The 14,671-nt window shown below is 39.0% G+C and overlaps 1 protein-coding gene across 1 annotated transcript; it reads right to left on the bottom strand.

Moving 5' to 3' along the window:
- Window positions 1-4,761: 4,761 nt before the first annotated feature.
- On the bottom strand, window positions 4,762-14,088 carry LOC108991673 (protein IQ-DOMAIN 1-like). The gene is made up of 5 exons (XM_018966005.2): window positions 13,793-14,088; window positions 13,460-13,681; window positions 6,445-6,648; window positions 6,158-6,271; window positions 4,762-5,981 (listed from the first exon to the last, which is right to left on the bottom strand). Exons 1-5 carry the CDS (start codon window positions 13,859-13,861, stop codon window positions 5,280-5,282), a joined length of 1,311 nt encoding a protein of 436 aa, XP_018821550.1. The 5' UTR covers window positions 13,862-14,088; the 3' UTR covers window positions 4,762-5,279.
- Between the last annotated feature and the right edge of the window lie 583 nt (window positions 14,089-14,671).

The following is a 14,671-nucleotide window of genomic DNA, read 5'->3' as shown; positions in this document are numbered from 1 at the left end:
CCGTCGTTTTTAACCACAAATATCTGCATATTGGAACCTTAATTTTTTTTTAATCTTTTTTTAGATGGGTACTTAATTAAAAAGCAAGCTAGTTTGGTGTGAACAGAATATATATATATATATAGTTCATGAGTACTAATGAGTCAATTAATACATGATGATGATCAAGGATTCAAGATCATGAAAGTCTATGATCGATCAATTACAAGAAGAAGACAAGATTATAATTAAATGAGTTGAAACGGGAGCTGCAATCCAAACAAGAATGCAAATAAGTAATTATCATTGATATTATTCGCTTTGATCTTAACATAAACTAAAGCAAACTGATAAATTTTGTAATGTACGTGATAGTGACACGTGACGTGTAACCTGATCTGATCTCTGAATATATAGTACATGTTCAAGATCAAGATCACAAACCCCGGAATTCCACTACTGGGACTACCAGCTAGCTTTGCAATTAATTAATTTGATGTTTTTTTTATATTCTTTGACACAGTGTACGTACGTTGATAGCAATCAAGAATTTGTGGGTCTAATTGGGCCAATTAAGGAATCATTTGTGTTTTCAAAGTATTATAATTGCTTAAAAAGAGATATTAATTAATCATGATCACAATCCCTAATTAATTAATTAATTAATTAATTAAAGTACTAGCTAATTAAGGGCATTTTAAACATGTTTGGCCACATGAGTATTATATATATATATATATATATATAGATTTTATAAATTAAAGCAGTACTTAATCAAAAGGTAGTAATCAATGAGGGGACGGGGGGAGAATATTTAGAATTTTAGAGCAAAGCTGGCATTCTGTTTATGCATGGGCCTACGTATAATAATTTAAAACGATCAAAAGAATCCCGAAAAAGTATGCCTTCACATTCTGTTGAAGGTTCCCCTTGAACTTAGCACTCTAATTAATTTTTATTCATTTTTTTTGTCTAATCTCGGAGTTGATTGGCTGCTCGCTCGCTCGATCTTGTGTGGTTGGTGAATATTTACGATAATCAAAAGTAGGATTATTCTTTTCAGCAATCATGCATGCTAGCTACCTACTTACCTAGCTAGCTGCATGCATCTTATAATTAGATGCTAATTAATTAAATTTGAAAGCTTCATCGACGACGGATCTATCTTATAACTCATGTTGCTGTCTAGCTGAAGTTGATCGATCCTAGCTAGCCATCAGCCAGACTCGATAAGATCATCATGACTATTACATTCACTTCATGAGATCATATATCTTATCAATCACGAGTAATATCAGATACAATTTTAACTTTTTAATACATATAATTTTTACGTATTTTTATTTTTTATTTTTTTAAAAAAAAAATAAGACTCACTATTAAAATATAATATTTTTCTGTGAATTTCAAATTTATTAAAAAAAAAACAGAATTTATATATATATATATTCTAAGATTATAAAGATCATTTTTTTCATGTGATGAATTGCAGGCCGTCAGGCCGTGTCATTAATTAATGTTCCAAACTGGAATAATCATGAAAGAGAGAGAGAGTTGTGATCATCATGCATGCACTAGCTGTACAAGTTGATTGATAGATCATCGTCATATATAGATATATATATAGTCTCCAGCTAGCAAAATCAGTTTCAAATTGAAATAAGAATGAGCTAGCTAGCTAATTAAAGCAAAGCAAAGCAATGCTGGTTTGATCTTGTGGTGGAAGTTGGAACAGGGAGGGCTGCATGCAGCTAGCTAGCCAAGAATCTATGACTTCATCTTATTTGTTGCTTCTGAAAGAAAAAGCAAGAGTTTGGAATGCTTGTGATGGAAGAAATAGAACCAAACAAGATTCCTGATTTATTGTTGCACATGCAACAATTAATAGCACCAGTGTCTCTTTTGCTTTATTTGTTGAGCGATCAAAGGAGACATGAAAAGATGCATGCGATTTTTGTTTTTTTTTCCTCCCTCCCGGCCCAACTCATTAATGTGGAATCAAAATAAGTACATAATAGAATAGCCAGCTTATAATTTTATATATTTGTCTTTTCTCGAAGACGATTGATTTTGGTATGGTTCATTTTCAGTCATGAATTTTTCAAGGGTCCCTTTCTTTCTTTCTTTTCTTTTTGAATTTTGTTTCCTCTACAGCTCCCAGCTGCTTTGTTCTTAATTCCTTGCTAAATAATATTGATGTGTTTTTGCGTACGTATTTCTTACGCATTTCATTCATCATGTAACTAGTCAAAATAGTTATTTTATATTAAAAAGAAGTTATGCATTCAATTACATTAATGAAACATTCAAACTTAAACTCATGATCTTCAAACTTTAAGTACTTGTGAGTCTTGATGATCTCATGATCTCAAATATATTAACAACATCACAGCTAGTATTAATTTAAAGGCCAGGTTTATTTATAATTGTATAATGGTTCAAGGATTAATGCTTATATATAACTAAGTTACATATAAGATGATCATGTAGTACTGCATATATGTTTACATGAACTTTTTTTTTTTTAAAAAAAAAAAAAAATTGTTTTGGGTAAGAGTGCAGCTAGCTTGCACATGAAAAGTAACAAGATTCTACCTAACTCGCAAAGCTTGTATCTGATGATCAGTGCATGTCATTCACATCAGCGAGGAAAAATAAAAAATAAAAATGAAGGACTGCATGATGTTAATGCTCTTTTCAAGTTGACCAAGTACTACAATAAAACCTGATCTTTTAATTGAATGACACAACTAAATAGGAGATCATCAAAATAAACAAATAATTAAGGTATATATTCATGCATGAATCGATCATTATAATTCACAGTGATCAATTGATATATATATTATATAATAAGAGAACAAAATTCAAATTATTTTGGTCCAAATTCAAATAATGGGAACGAAGAAAAAGTAGAAAAACATGAAACTTATTTACTGATCATCATGATATAAAGCTATGCGCAAACAAAAGTATTAATTAATTAATTCATGTGTGACCCACAAATTAAGAAATAAAAAAAGCAATATACATGAAGGAAATTATAGGCATATATCATCCTGGAATTAGGACCCCACACTGCCTTCCTTATCTTCATGGCAACCCCCCAATGAAAGAAAGTTTATATATTTTACTCTAAGTTGAAGAAAGCATCATCCCGTTTTCCTTTTTCTTTCATTCACTTCAGGATCGATCCCCCATCAACATTGACATCTAACAATTTTTATTATTTTATTTTTACTGCTTTTGGTGGCATACATCCTGATCTCTTGCCTTTGTTGGTGCTGCAATATACAATACTCCTCCCCCCACCCCACGTGTAAGGCTGCTTGAGTAGTCTTTGATCATGATCATGTCCTATCACGAGTACGTACGTAGGGCATATATCTATCTTGCCGCGTAGATAAAAAAAAAGTCAAACTTTAACTGATCTGCAAATATTAATCTTCATGATCGATCGTCTCAAACGTCTGTCTATCACTGTGTCATGGGTTTGTCAAGTGTGTATGTATGATCTGCATGTGTCTCTAATTTTTGAAACCGACAAATGAAACAACAGTTCACTTTACTGTTGTCGACATTTGAAGATGCATATTTTCCAAGTGTTAATATTTTCTGGTCGATTTTCTCTTCTGGTTTCTTAAAGATCATGGAATGATTAAGTGATTCGCACAATAGCAAAGGACGATGATGTTGACATAAGTGGTCCTTTCAGCTATAGAATGAATGCTGCTGGGACCCTTTAAGATGCTGCATATCACCCCCCCCCAACCCCATCTCAAATTCCAGTCTATTTGAGGAACCCTTGTTAGTTGTTATTGGACGCCACTCAATTTTGTTTCTTAAGTGGGGTTAAGAATGTTTCACAAAACATTGATCCTTGCGCTCCTTGCATGATTGAAAAGGTTTGATTCTAATCTCAAACATTGAAGTACTCATGCTCCTGAAATAACTTCACACACAATCATCATATCTGCATCAAAATTTGAGCGTTAACATCTCTTTTTCCAAATTTCAACCGAGTTTCGGAGCAAATTCCAGAGCAAGAACTCAAAGTTAATTTATTCCATTGATAGCGGGAGACTGATCGATAAGAGTATATCTTTTTGTGGGGTACTGGGAATATTATATATGTTATTCATGCACCCGTACGTCGTCCTAATTGCCAAGTAAATATCATACATATTAATATTATGGTAGAGCTAGGCTGCTAGCTAGCTAGAAAAACTTACAGCCACGGCCAGATAAGAGGTTTAATTAATTGCTAGTTGTTAGAAAGAACAACATTAGCTAGTCAGTCTACTTATTCCATATGGATCGACATTTTTACTTTGTTGATTTCTGGGTGATGTTCTGAAATTGGGGGAAAAATCAAACCTCTATTGTAATTGATCTGTTTGCTGTCATATAATAATATCTGGGAAATACTTGGATTAAATATCATAACAACAATACTTCTTTGATATTTGTGCCATTTCTTACCACCAACTACTTCCTCTTCCTTGAATATATCTTGTTTTCGCTTAAATATAAGAGTGTGTGAGCAATGGATATTACTATAATTAAAAAGCGAGAATCCAATGTCTCTTGCCATAATCTTCTTGGTTTGGTTTTCCTGTTTAACGGTATCTGTTAATAAACGTACAACTTGAGCCACGAAGCCCAACTCAAGCATGGATGTAGGGGGGAAAGCCCATTTGAAGCAGCATTTTCCAAAACAAAAGCCAGAGTAACCATAATAAATCTAGTACTACTTCAAGCTCAAGACTGCACTCTTTAATATTTTCATTAAAACCACCTAACACAGACTATATTCTGAAGATTCATAGCCATAACAAATTCCACGAACGCAGTCACTCTAATATCCATACTCTAAGTAGCAACATCACAAGTGCTATTTCCCCTGAAATTTCTATTTGTTCATTCAAATGCATACATCTCAATTAGCTAGCATCATTTCTATACACGCCACATTTTACATACAACAAACAAACAAACCTTGTATGTGAAGTCCTAGACAAGACAATGTCATTCAATCTTTACGGAACAAAATTCGAAAATACTATAGGGTCATGCTTCAATTCTATGAACACAGTTGCTCATAGTATCTGATCTACTTCCGGTGTTCATATACAAACCAGTTCACCTTTTGTTTGTTGGGTAAATCTGGTCCATTGATGTGTCTCTTAGCACTTGAACAGCTAGCTTCAGAATCATATGGCGCAACAAGCTGTTGAACTCAAGGAACTTGGACATTGAAGTTTGGCTAAGCCTCTCTTAGTCCCTATGACAAGTCTTAATTAGTACTGCTGATGTCTTACCCGCCCATGTGTACCTAATGGATTATTTTGCATTGAAGTAGGGTACACATCTCTGCTCAAATTAACTGAACAATTAGAACCCGCACTGCTCCTTGTATCTCCATTGGAAACTACCATTGGTTTACTAGGGAACATAAAATCCTCCATAAAATGCCTCTGCATACTGTGAGAAAGATATTTGTAAGCTTTCTGCTTAGCTTTAGTTGACTCTGTGAGATACATGTAGCTAGGTGCGTGGATATTCCTTTCTTCAAGCGTTTCCATCATGAGAGTGTTACTAGATGCTAGAGTTGGAGATGCAGACGTAGATGAAGTTGATGCACAGCTCTCATCATAAAGAGATTCGGAACTTGGGGCAGAAGATGAGGAACTAATTTGACCAGCTGTAAGTGGTTTAGTAAAAATCCTGGTTGTGCCATTGTACCTTATGGCTTTCACTGAATCATGATCTGGAGAATAGGAATGAAAATTGAGAAGTCGATCTTGGCTTTTCCTAGACAATGGAGTCTTTTCTGGGGGGTCTGTATGATTTTCTTCCATCAATCTGCTTTCCCAGGGTTTGGCTGCCATCCAGCTTTCTATCCAGCACCATCCCGAGTTGTTCTTATCAAGTCTATGATGCTTGAGAGAAGTCACTGGTTTGCTGCTTATTGAATTTGGAGTTGCAGTCAATCTTGATTGCTGAAAACAAGAAATTCAACATACTAAAGATAATTTGTTCAACATACTGAAACAAATGAAATGTAAATCCCAACTTATCTGCAAATATTCAGGCAGCTTTAACTAGGCCATATATTCAGTCCACTGACTATCTTACTAAAGGAAAAACTGTCTATTGGGTCCTCTCAATTTCATACCTGTTGAGAGCGCGCGTATGCAATTGCTCTCCCCCTCTTCACAGCACCTTCTTGCCTCATTTGCAGCTTTGCTCTAACTTCATCAATGGTTCCTGGACTAGCACACCATCCTTGCTGAGAATTATCAGAAAAAACAACATTGATGACAGAGTTAGCATTGCATATACATTAAATGGTATTTTCATTATTTATTTGATGACACGGAATCTCACCAAGGCAAGGCCCTTCAGACCCACCCTTGGGAATACATAAAATGTTGAGATGTGAAGATGTTTTGACATTAATACCTCTGCTTGCTTCACAGGATCAGCAAGGGGCACAGCTAGCCCTTCTGGGGACACCCTCACACACCGTGCCCTTACACGAGCTTGAACTCGAACAAGAGCTTGCATGCAACTCAGTGTAACAGCAGCTTGTTTCCGAACTTGCCGACCACGGAATATAGCTTGAAGCCTCACCACTGCTTTCAATGCCCTCAAAGCTTGTCTTGCCTGCAACATGTCATTAAGAACACTGAATAGAAATGCATAAACAGTAATTCATAAGCATAAAAGATGAATATTAGAGCACGTCACTGCATTCTTTTTAAGGAATATGGCAAAAACAAAAACAAAAACAAAAACAAGAAAAGGAAGAAAACATTGACGAAGAAACCCCGGCTCGCAAAAAATATTGCTGAGGCAGTTTCCAAAGTGAAACTTCCCACAGGGTTGATACTTGCTGATGGACTAATAATCTGAGTCTCCGCTTGGCTGCCTAGACTACAGAGGAAATTGAGGATAGAGTAACTCAGATATGGATGTCCTCTGCTTTTGTTCTGAAAGAGTGAAATACCTAACTCCATTAGCAAAAACATTATCATTTTACCTATGTTTGAAGATGATCATATTGTTTCGTGCAACAGATAATTTTAAAACAAACTCAAATTGTTTTATCTCTATTAGCTTTCATCACCGACCGGTGAAAGTCTACACTTTTCCTAAAGAGTAACAAAGCAAACAAAAGAAAAAGAAAAAACGCTTCAAGAAAGAACACGTTGACCCTGTGCATTGCTAAGAGTATTACTACTTAGTTAAAAATATGATGTGGGTCAAAAAAACTCAACCTTATTAAAAACTACAGAGAACTTCTAGTACGATTAACTCAATTCCACTTCCCGACAATGTAATTCAAAATTCTTACTAGGTAAGATGAATTGATTTTTAATTTTTAAGTTACATGAGCTCAATTCTATAGATAAGCACATAAACTTAGATGACGTAGTCCCTGAAATCTGGATCTTTACCCAAGTTATAGATGGGAGACATAAAACTTGTCTTTAACGAACAGAGTGTTGTAAACTTGAGAAAGAGTATTGAACTTTACAATATTTGGCTTAAGGATATCTCATAGAAAACTAATTTGGAAGTTTTTGAGGCTGTTTCTGTTGGGAAAATCAACACAGCGGAAGGGATAAAAGCGGTAATAAAAGAGTACACTCATGCACTCAGTGACACCAAGAATTTAACGTGGTTCGGCAACTGCCTACATCCACAGAAAAGAGCTTCACTAATAAATAGTGGCACACAAGAAAATATTACAGAGGAGGAAGATCACACTCTACTCAACTCAACTCTCTTCTTTTCTCTCAGAGCTCTCTCGGCTCTCTCTCTTTTCTTTTCTCCTTGGGTGTCTGAGACTCTCGCCAGAAGCCTCAATTTATAGATGCATTGTTTTACGTATGAATGCATTTATTGTTGCATTCAATGGACAGTTAAGAGTTGGGCGTTAGGGGTTAAGCAGCAAGCAGTCAGTTGACTGCTTGCTTGGGCAGGGATTTCAACAATTCTCCCCCTCCATGCCCATTTACCTATATGCTATCCATCCCAGCTATGTCTCTGCATAGCTCAAGCTTCTCACTTGTAACCACCTTCGTCAGCATGTCCGCTGGATTCTCTTTCGTATGGATCTTCACAAGCTTCAATAGCTGTTGTTCCATCGCTTCGCGTATCCAATGATAGCGGATGTCAATATGCTTGGTGCGGGAGTGGTACATTGAATTCTTGCTCAAGTCTAGAGCACTTTGACTATCACAATGTACCTTATAGTCTTCTTGACTAACTCCTAGTTCTTGGAGAAAACGCTTCATCCACAACATCTCTTTCCCAGCTTCCGCTGCAGCAATATACTCTGCCTCTGTTGTAGATAAAGCAACACACTTCTGCAGCTTGGACTGCCAAGAGACAGCTCCTCCTGCAAAGGTGAAGAGAAATCCTGAAGTAGATTTCCTGCTATCCAGATCTCCTGCCATATCTGAATCTGTATAGCCTTCCAAAACTGGTTTAGCTCCCCCAAAACACAAGCACATGTTCAATGTACCTTTCAGGTACCTGAGAATCCACTTGACTGCTTCCCAATGATCCTTTCCTGGATTTGAAAGGAATCTGCTCACCATGCCTACAGCATGAGCAATATCTGGTCTGGTACAAACCATTGCATACATCAGGCTTCCTACTGCTGAAGAGTAGGGGATTGCTTCCATTTCTTCAATCTCTTTCTTTGAAGAAGGACACGAGCTCTTGCTCAATTTGAAGTGGTTTGCAAGTGGAGTTTTGACTGGCTTAGCATCTCCCATGTTGAAACGTCTAATGACCTGTTCAACATATTTTTGTTGTGATAGCCACACCCTTTTGACTTTCCTATCACGAACAATCTTCATGCCCAAAATTTGCTGTGCTGGGCCTAAGTCCTTCATGTCAAAGGACTTGGATAGTTCCTTCTTTAGTTTGTTAATCATGGACCTATCCTCACCAACGATTAACATATCATCAACGTAAAGAAGGAGTATGACAAACTTGTCATCCTGGAACCTTCGAACATAGACACACTGATCTGCAACAAGTCTCTTGTAACCATGACTCATCATGAATGAGTCGAATTTCTTGTACCATTGCCTCGGCGCTTGCTTGAGGCCATAGAGACTCTTCTTCAGCCTGCAGATTAAGTGATCTTTCCCTGGAGCTTCAAAACCTTCTGGTTGCTCCATATAGATTTCCTCCTCCAAATCTCCATGGAGAAAGGCTGTCTTCACATCCATCTGTTCGAGTTCCAAATTCAAGCTGGCTACCAATCCGAGTATGACTCGGATCGACATCATTTTCACCACCGGAGAAAATATCTCGTCAAAATCGATTCCCTTCTTCTGCTGGAATCCTTTGACAACCAATCTGGCCTTGTGCTTCATCAGCTTTCCTTGGCCATCTTTCTTCAGCTTGAACACCCATTTATTCTTTAGGGCTTTCTTTCCTTTAGGAAGTTTCACCAACTCATAGGTCTGATTTTTCTGCAAAGAACTCATCTCTTCTTGCATTGCCTGCACCCATAGGCTTCTATCAGCATGAGTTTGAACTTCCTGGAAGCTCTCAGGCTCCCCCTCATCAGTAAGTAGAATATAGTCTGATTCCGGATATCTCCTCGACGGAATCAGTAGGCAGCCTCTTGCCGATCTTCTTGGTTCATCAACCAAAGGAGGTTCATCACCATCTAACCCTTGTGGTGGTACACCAGCTGCTGGTGGAGAGGATTCTTGCTCCCCCTGCTCGACACCCTGAGCTTCTTCTTCTGCTTCTGGATCTCGATCCTGCATATCCTCATTATCTGTGGCGGACTGTAATGGTGCAGGATTTGGAGTATCGGAACTAAGCTCTCTTGATGAAGCTTCAGTTCCTATGTTCTGGTTTTCATGGAACACAACGTCCCTACTTCTGACAATTTTCTTTGTCACTGGATCCCATAACTTGTATCCGAATTCTTCATCTCCATATCCAACAAAGATACATGGAGTTGACTTGACATCGAGCTTCTGTCTCAGCTCCTTGGATACGTGTGCAAAGGCTTTGCACCCAAACACTCTCAGGTGAGAGTAAGAGACATCTTTTCCAGACCAAACCTTCTCAGGAATTTCAAATTCCAGTGGTGCAGAAGGTGATCTGTTGATCAGGTAACAGGCAGCTAGAACAGCTTCACCCCAGAATGGCTTTGGTAACTTGGCCATACTGAGCATGCATCTTGTTCTTTCAATGATGGTCCGGTTCATTCTTTCGGCTACACCATTGTGCTGAGGGGTATATGGGACCGTCTTCTCATGTCGAATACCGCGATCAGCGCAGTATGCAGTGAACCTTTTGGAGACATATTCTCCTCTATTGTCCGTTCGCAGGCACTTCAACTTCTTTCCCGTCTCTCTTTCCACTAGGGTGTGGAAATTCTTGAAGTGCTCGAAGACCTGATCCTTTGACTTCAAAACATATACCCAGACCTTTCGTGAAGCATCATCAATGAATGTCACGAAATATCTGTTACCTCCCAATGACTCTTCTTCCATGGGACCACATACATCAGAGTGTACCAGACTCAACAACTCTGATCTTCTCTTCGTAGAGGATTTAAACGAGACTCTGCATTGTTTGCCAAACAAACAGTACTCACAAGGGTTTAACGCTGTTCCTTTGGCAACTTTGATAAGTGCCTTCTTTGCAAGCGTATCTAACCCTTTCTCACCCATGTGTCCGAGTCTCTTGTGCCACAGATTCGGTGATGCCTCGTCTTCCACTGCATTGAGGCTATCAGAACCGATCTTCACATGGGTCTTGTACAACGTACCGCAAATATGTCCTCGGGCGACAACCATGGCACCTTGTGACAGCTTCCAAGTGCCTTTGCTGAAGTAGCTGTCATAGCCCTGTCGATCAAGGGCTATCCCGGAAATCAGGTTGAGCCGAAGGTTAGGAATATGTCGAACATCTTTCAACACCATGGTGCAACCAACGTTGGTTTTTATCTGCACTTCGCCAACTCCCACGATCTTCAAGGAACTAGCATTCCCCATCCTTACCGTACCAAAGTCTCCTGCTTTGTACGTAGTGAAAAATTCACTGTAGGAAGTGGCGTGGTATGATGCTGCTGTGTCTACCACCCACTCAACATCATGGCTTGCAAGGTGCAGACACGTCTCGTCACTGGTAGAGAGTATTGCCACATCTCCCGAAAGAGTGACAAGGGTTTCACCATCTTCTTTCTTCAGCTTACTGCTTTGACCTTGCTCCCTTAAAAACTTGCGGCAGTGTTTCCTCATGTGGCCTTCTTTGCCACAGTGGTAACATTTCATGTTACCCGTCTGCTGGTTCCTGCTACTGCTGGACCTTCCACGTGGTTGAGGCTTCCCTCTGTTTCTGCCTCCACTTCTCCCTCTATCATTACCTTGAGGCCTTTCTCTACTCTCGGTGACAAGGGCATGAGTTTGATTCATGCTTGTCTCTTTTCGTCTGGCCTCCTCATTAAACAGGGCATCCTTAACCATCGTCATGGTAAGTTTGCCATCTGGAGTAGAGTTACTTAGGGAGACCACCAGCGTCTCCCAACTGTCTGGTAATGAACTGAGAAGTAGCAGGGCTTGTTCTTCATCGCCAAGATTCAGGTTGACGGACCCGAGCTGGTTAACTAGGTTTTGAAACTCGCTAGTATGCTCGGCAACAGAGGTATCGCTTTTCAACTTCAAGTTAACAAGCCGTCTCATCAAGAGGGCCTTGTTTCGAGCAGTTTTAGCCTGATACATATCCTCTAACTTTTTCCAGAGGTTATATGCATCCGTCTCCTGGGCCACGTGGTGAAAAACACTATGGTCAATCCATTGCCTGATCTGACCAATAGTCTTCTTGTGCATCTTTCTCCACACTTGATCCGTAATTTCATCTGGCTTCTTCCCTTCATTTTTCAAAGGGTCAAACAGATCTTTACAGTTCAAGAGATCCTCCATTTGAGGTCTCCAAAGACTGTAGTTTGAGGCAGTCAGCTTTATCATGGCGCCTGATGCTGAATCCTCCATGGATTTAGACTGTTCTAAATACAAAATACAAGTATAGGATCTTTGAGGTGGAATATCACAAAACGGACAGCACCGTTGTGTCCGGAACGTCTGATTTTGTTGGAAACGAGTCTTGTTTCGTCAAAATCGGACTCAGATAGCACAAGGAATGAGCAAAAGAACCAAAACAGGAACTCTGTCGCGCGTGCAGTGCGTGGCGCGACAAACAGCGCGTAGGCGCGTGTACCTCACGCGCCTGAACTCCTCTGGTGCGCATGGAACGCGTAGGCGCGTGTCCCTCACGCGCTTTTATGGAGTCAGGGGCACGTCAGGCGCGTGAACTTCACGCGCAATGGCTTCTCTGTAGCGCGTGTGGCGCATGGCCGAGCGTGGGACTCACGCGCTATGTACTCTCCTTGGCGCGTGTGACGCGTGTCGAGAGTGGGTCTCACTCTCCGATCTTCAGACGGCGCGTGGAGGAGCGTGCGGCCTCTGGTTTCCACCGCTTTTCTTGTCTAGATGAGACAAACACAGTGGTATGCTTAAATTTGAAAACTGAGCTACACACTAAAACCGAGTTTTCTGTAAAAAACTTCTTCCAACAAACGCTCTGATACCACTTGTTGGAAAAATCAACACAGCGGAAGGGATAAAAGCGGTAATAAAAGAGTACACTCATGCACTCAGTGACACCAAGAATTTAACGTGGTTCGGCAACTGCCTACATCCACAGAAAAGAGCTTCACTAATAAATAGTGGCACACAAGAAAATATTACAGAGGAGGAAGATCACACTCTACTCAACTCAACTCTCTTCTTTTCTCTCAGAGCTCTCTCGGCTCTCTCTCTTTTCTTTTCTCCTTGGGTGTCTGAGACTCTCGCCAGAAGCCTCAATTTATAGATGCATTGTTTTACGTATGAATGCATTTATTGTTGCATTCAATGGACAGTTGAGAGTTGGGCGTTAGGGGTTAAGCAGCAAGCAGTCATTGTTGACTGCTTGCTTGGGCAGGGATTTCAACAATTTCAGCTCAAGTTAATCCATGAATAACACAAAACTAAACATCACAGTGGCTTAAAAACATCAGCATTCGAGATCTTTAGCTTTAGGAACTACATCTGTAGCTAAGAGTAATGAAAATAGAAAAAAAGAGACTAATTTACTGGAGACAGAGTTCAATGTATGATATAAGAGTACCAACAGCTGGTTCTGAAATTTTGTGTTTCTGAGGCTTTTGAGCTCAGATACTAATTACTTAACTAAGATTCAAACAAATAAAACCATAAAGACCTTAACTTTACGATCTACAACTTTAAACGTTGCTTTCGAGAACCGAGAACCAAGTAAATATATATGAAACCACAGACTCTATTTTGTTTTTTGTTTATGTTTTGTTTTGTTTTTAAGTGGTCTGAGTAAGCTAAAGAACCTTCAAGACAAGAAAATAGCAGGCATTTACCAAGAATCCCCGAAACACGGTTTGGATCTGAATGGCAGCCCGTTCTCGCCTGATCACCATGAAATCTTTGGGCGGAACTCTCACCACAGTAGCAATTGCAGCGCTGAAAGAATGAGAGGAAGAATCGGACGCCTGGGATGCCACCGCGTGGCCTCTCTTCATGCCCTCTGACGAACTCCTCCATAGCCTCCATTTCTTCTTGGTCTTATCCCCGGCCTTTTCCTAAAGAAACAAAACAACGAAAACAGCATTAAGGGAAACATTGAAAACAAAGGAAACATGAGAAGCAGAAACAAAAAAGTGCGAGGTGTGGTCGGAGATGTTTCGGCTCACGTAGTTGGTGGTTGTGTGGGGCTTCTTTAAAGCGATTAGTGATTTTATCCATTTTACTGAGGCACCCATTTGAGAAAACAGAACGGATGTGCGTTAGATAGCAACAGAGTGTGTTTCCCAGAAAATGTTTGGGGGAAGTCAGAATATGATCTCCTGCAAGACGAGAGTGAGAGAGAGAGAGAGAGAGGGGTTTGGGTTGTGGGTTTAGGGAGAAAGAGCTCCGGCTTAAGAATGGTAGAGAGTTTGAAATTTGAAATTTGAGCAGAAAAAGTAAGAAACATCGTAACGGATAGTAGTAGAACTGTAGAAGATGATGAAGACGACTTTTTGGTTTTTAAAAGAATAATTTATGAAAGAGGCCGCTCCTCTTAACCATAATCATAACGTTATATTTTTAAACCTTTTGTTTTTGCCGTTGGAACCTCCAAAATGCAGGTTTGGTTTTATTTCTCTAATTCCATTTCCTTTTTGTTAGTTTGAAGATTACCATAAACTTATAATTAGTCTATAATTATTATTGTACCACTCTACTTAAAGTGAATGATAGTTAAGTAAAAATTAAATTATATCATGTGAATATTGTGTGGTGTAAAAATTTTTAAATAGTATTTTTCTAAATAAAATGCTTCTAGATTTTTAAAATTATGAGATAAGTACTAGATTTTGGGATTAATCTATCTATCTTTAAATTTGGTTATAATTGCATGCTAAATAACAAAGACTCCATGTGCAGTCATTTTTGCGTGCTCTTTGTGCGTTCCATTAATCTGATTGATTGGTTATTTTTTCTTAATATAAAATAACTGTTTTGGCCAATCACTTCAGTGGAATGTGTAAGGAGTACGTAAAAGTGATTGTATGTAGCAAAACTCGCTAAAT

This window comes from Juglans regia, chromosome 7 (assembly GCF_001411555.2).
Source record: "Juglans regia cultivar Chandler chromosome 7, Walnut 2.0, whole genome shotgun sequence".
Taxonomy (NCBI): domain Eukaryota; kingdom Viridiplantae; phylum Streptophyta; class Magnoliopsida; order Fagales; family Juglandaceae; genus Juglans; species Juglans regia.
The sequence above is the reverse complement of the archived record's forward strand: the minus strand, read 5'-3'. Positions and strand labels throughout refer to the sequence as shown.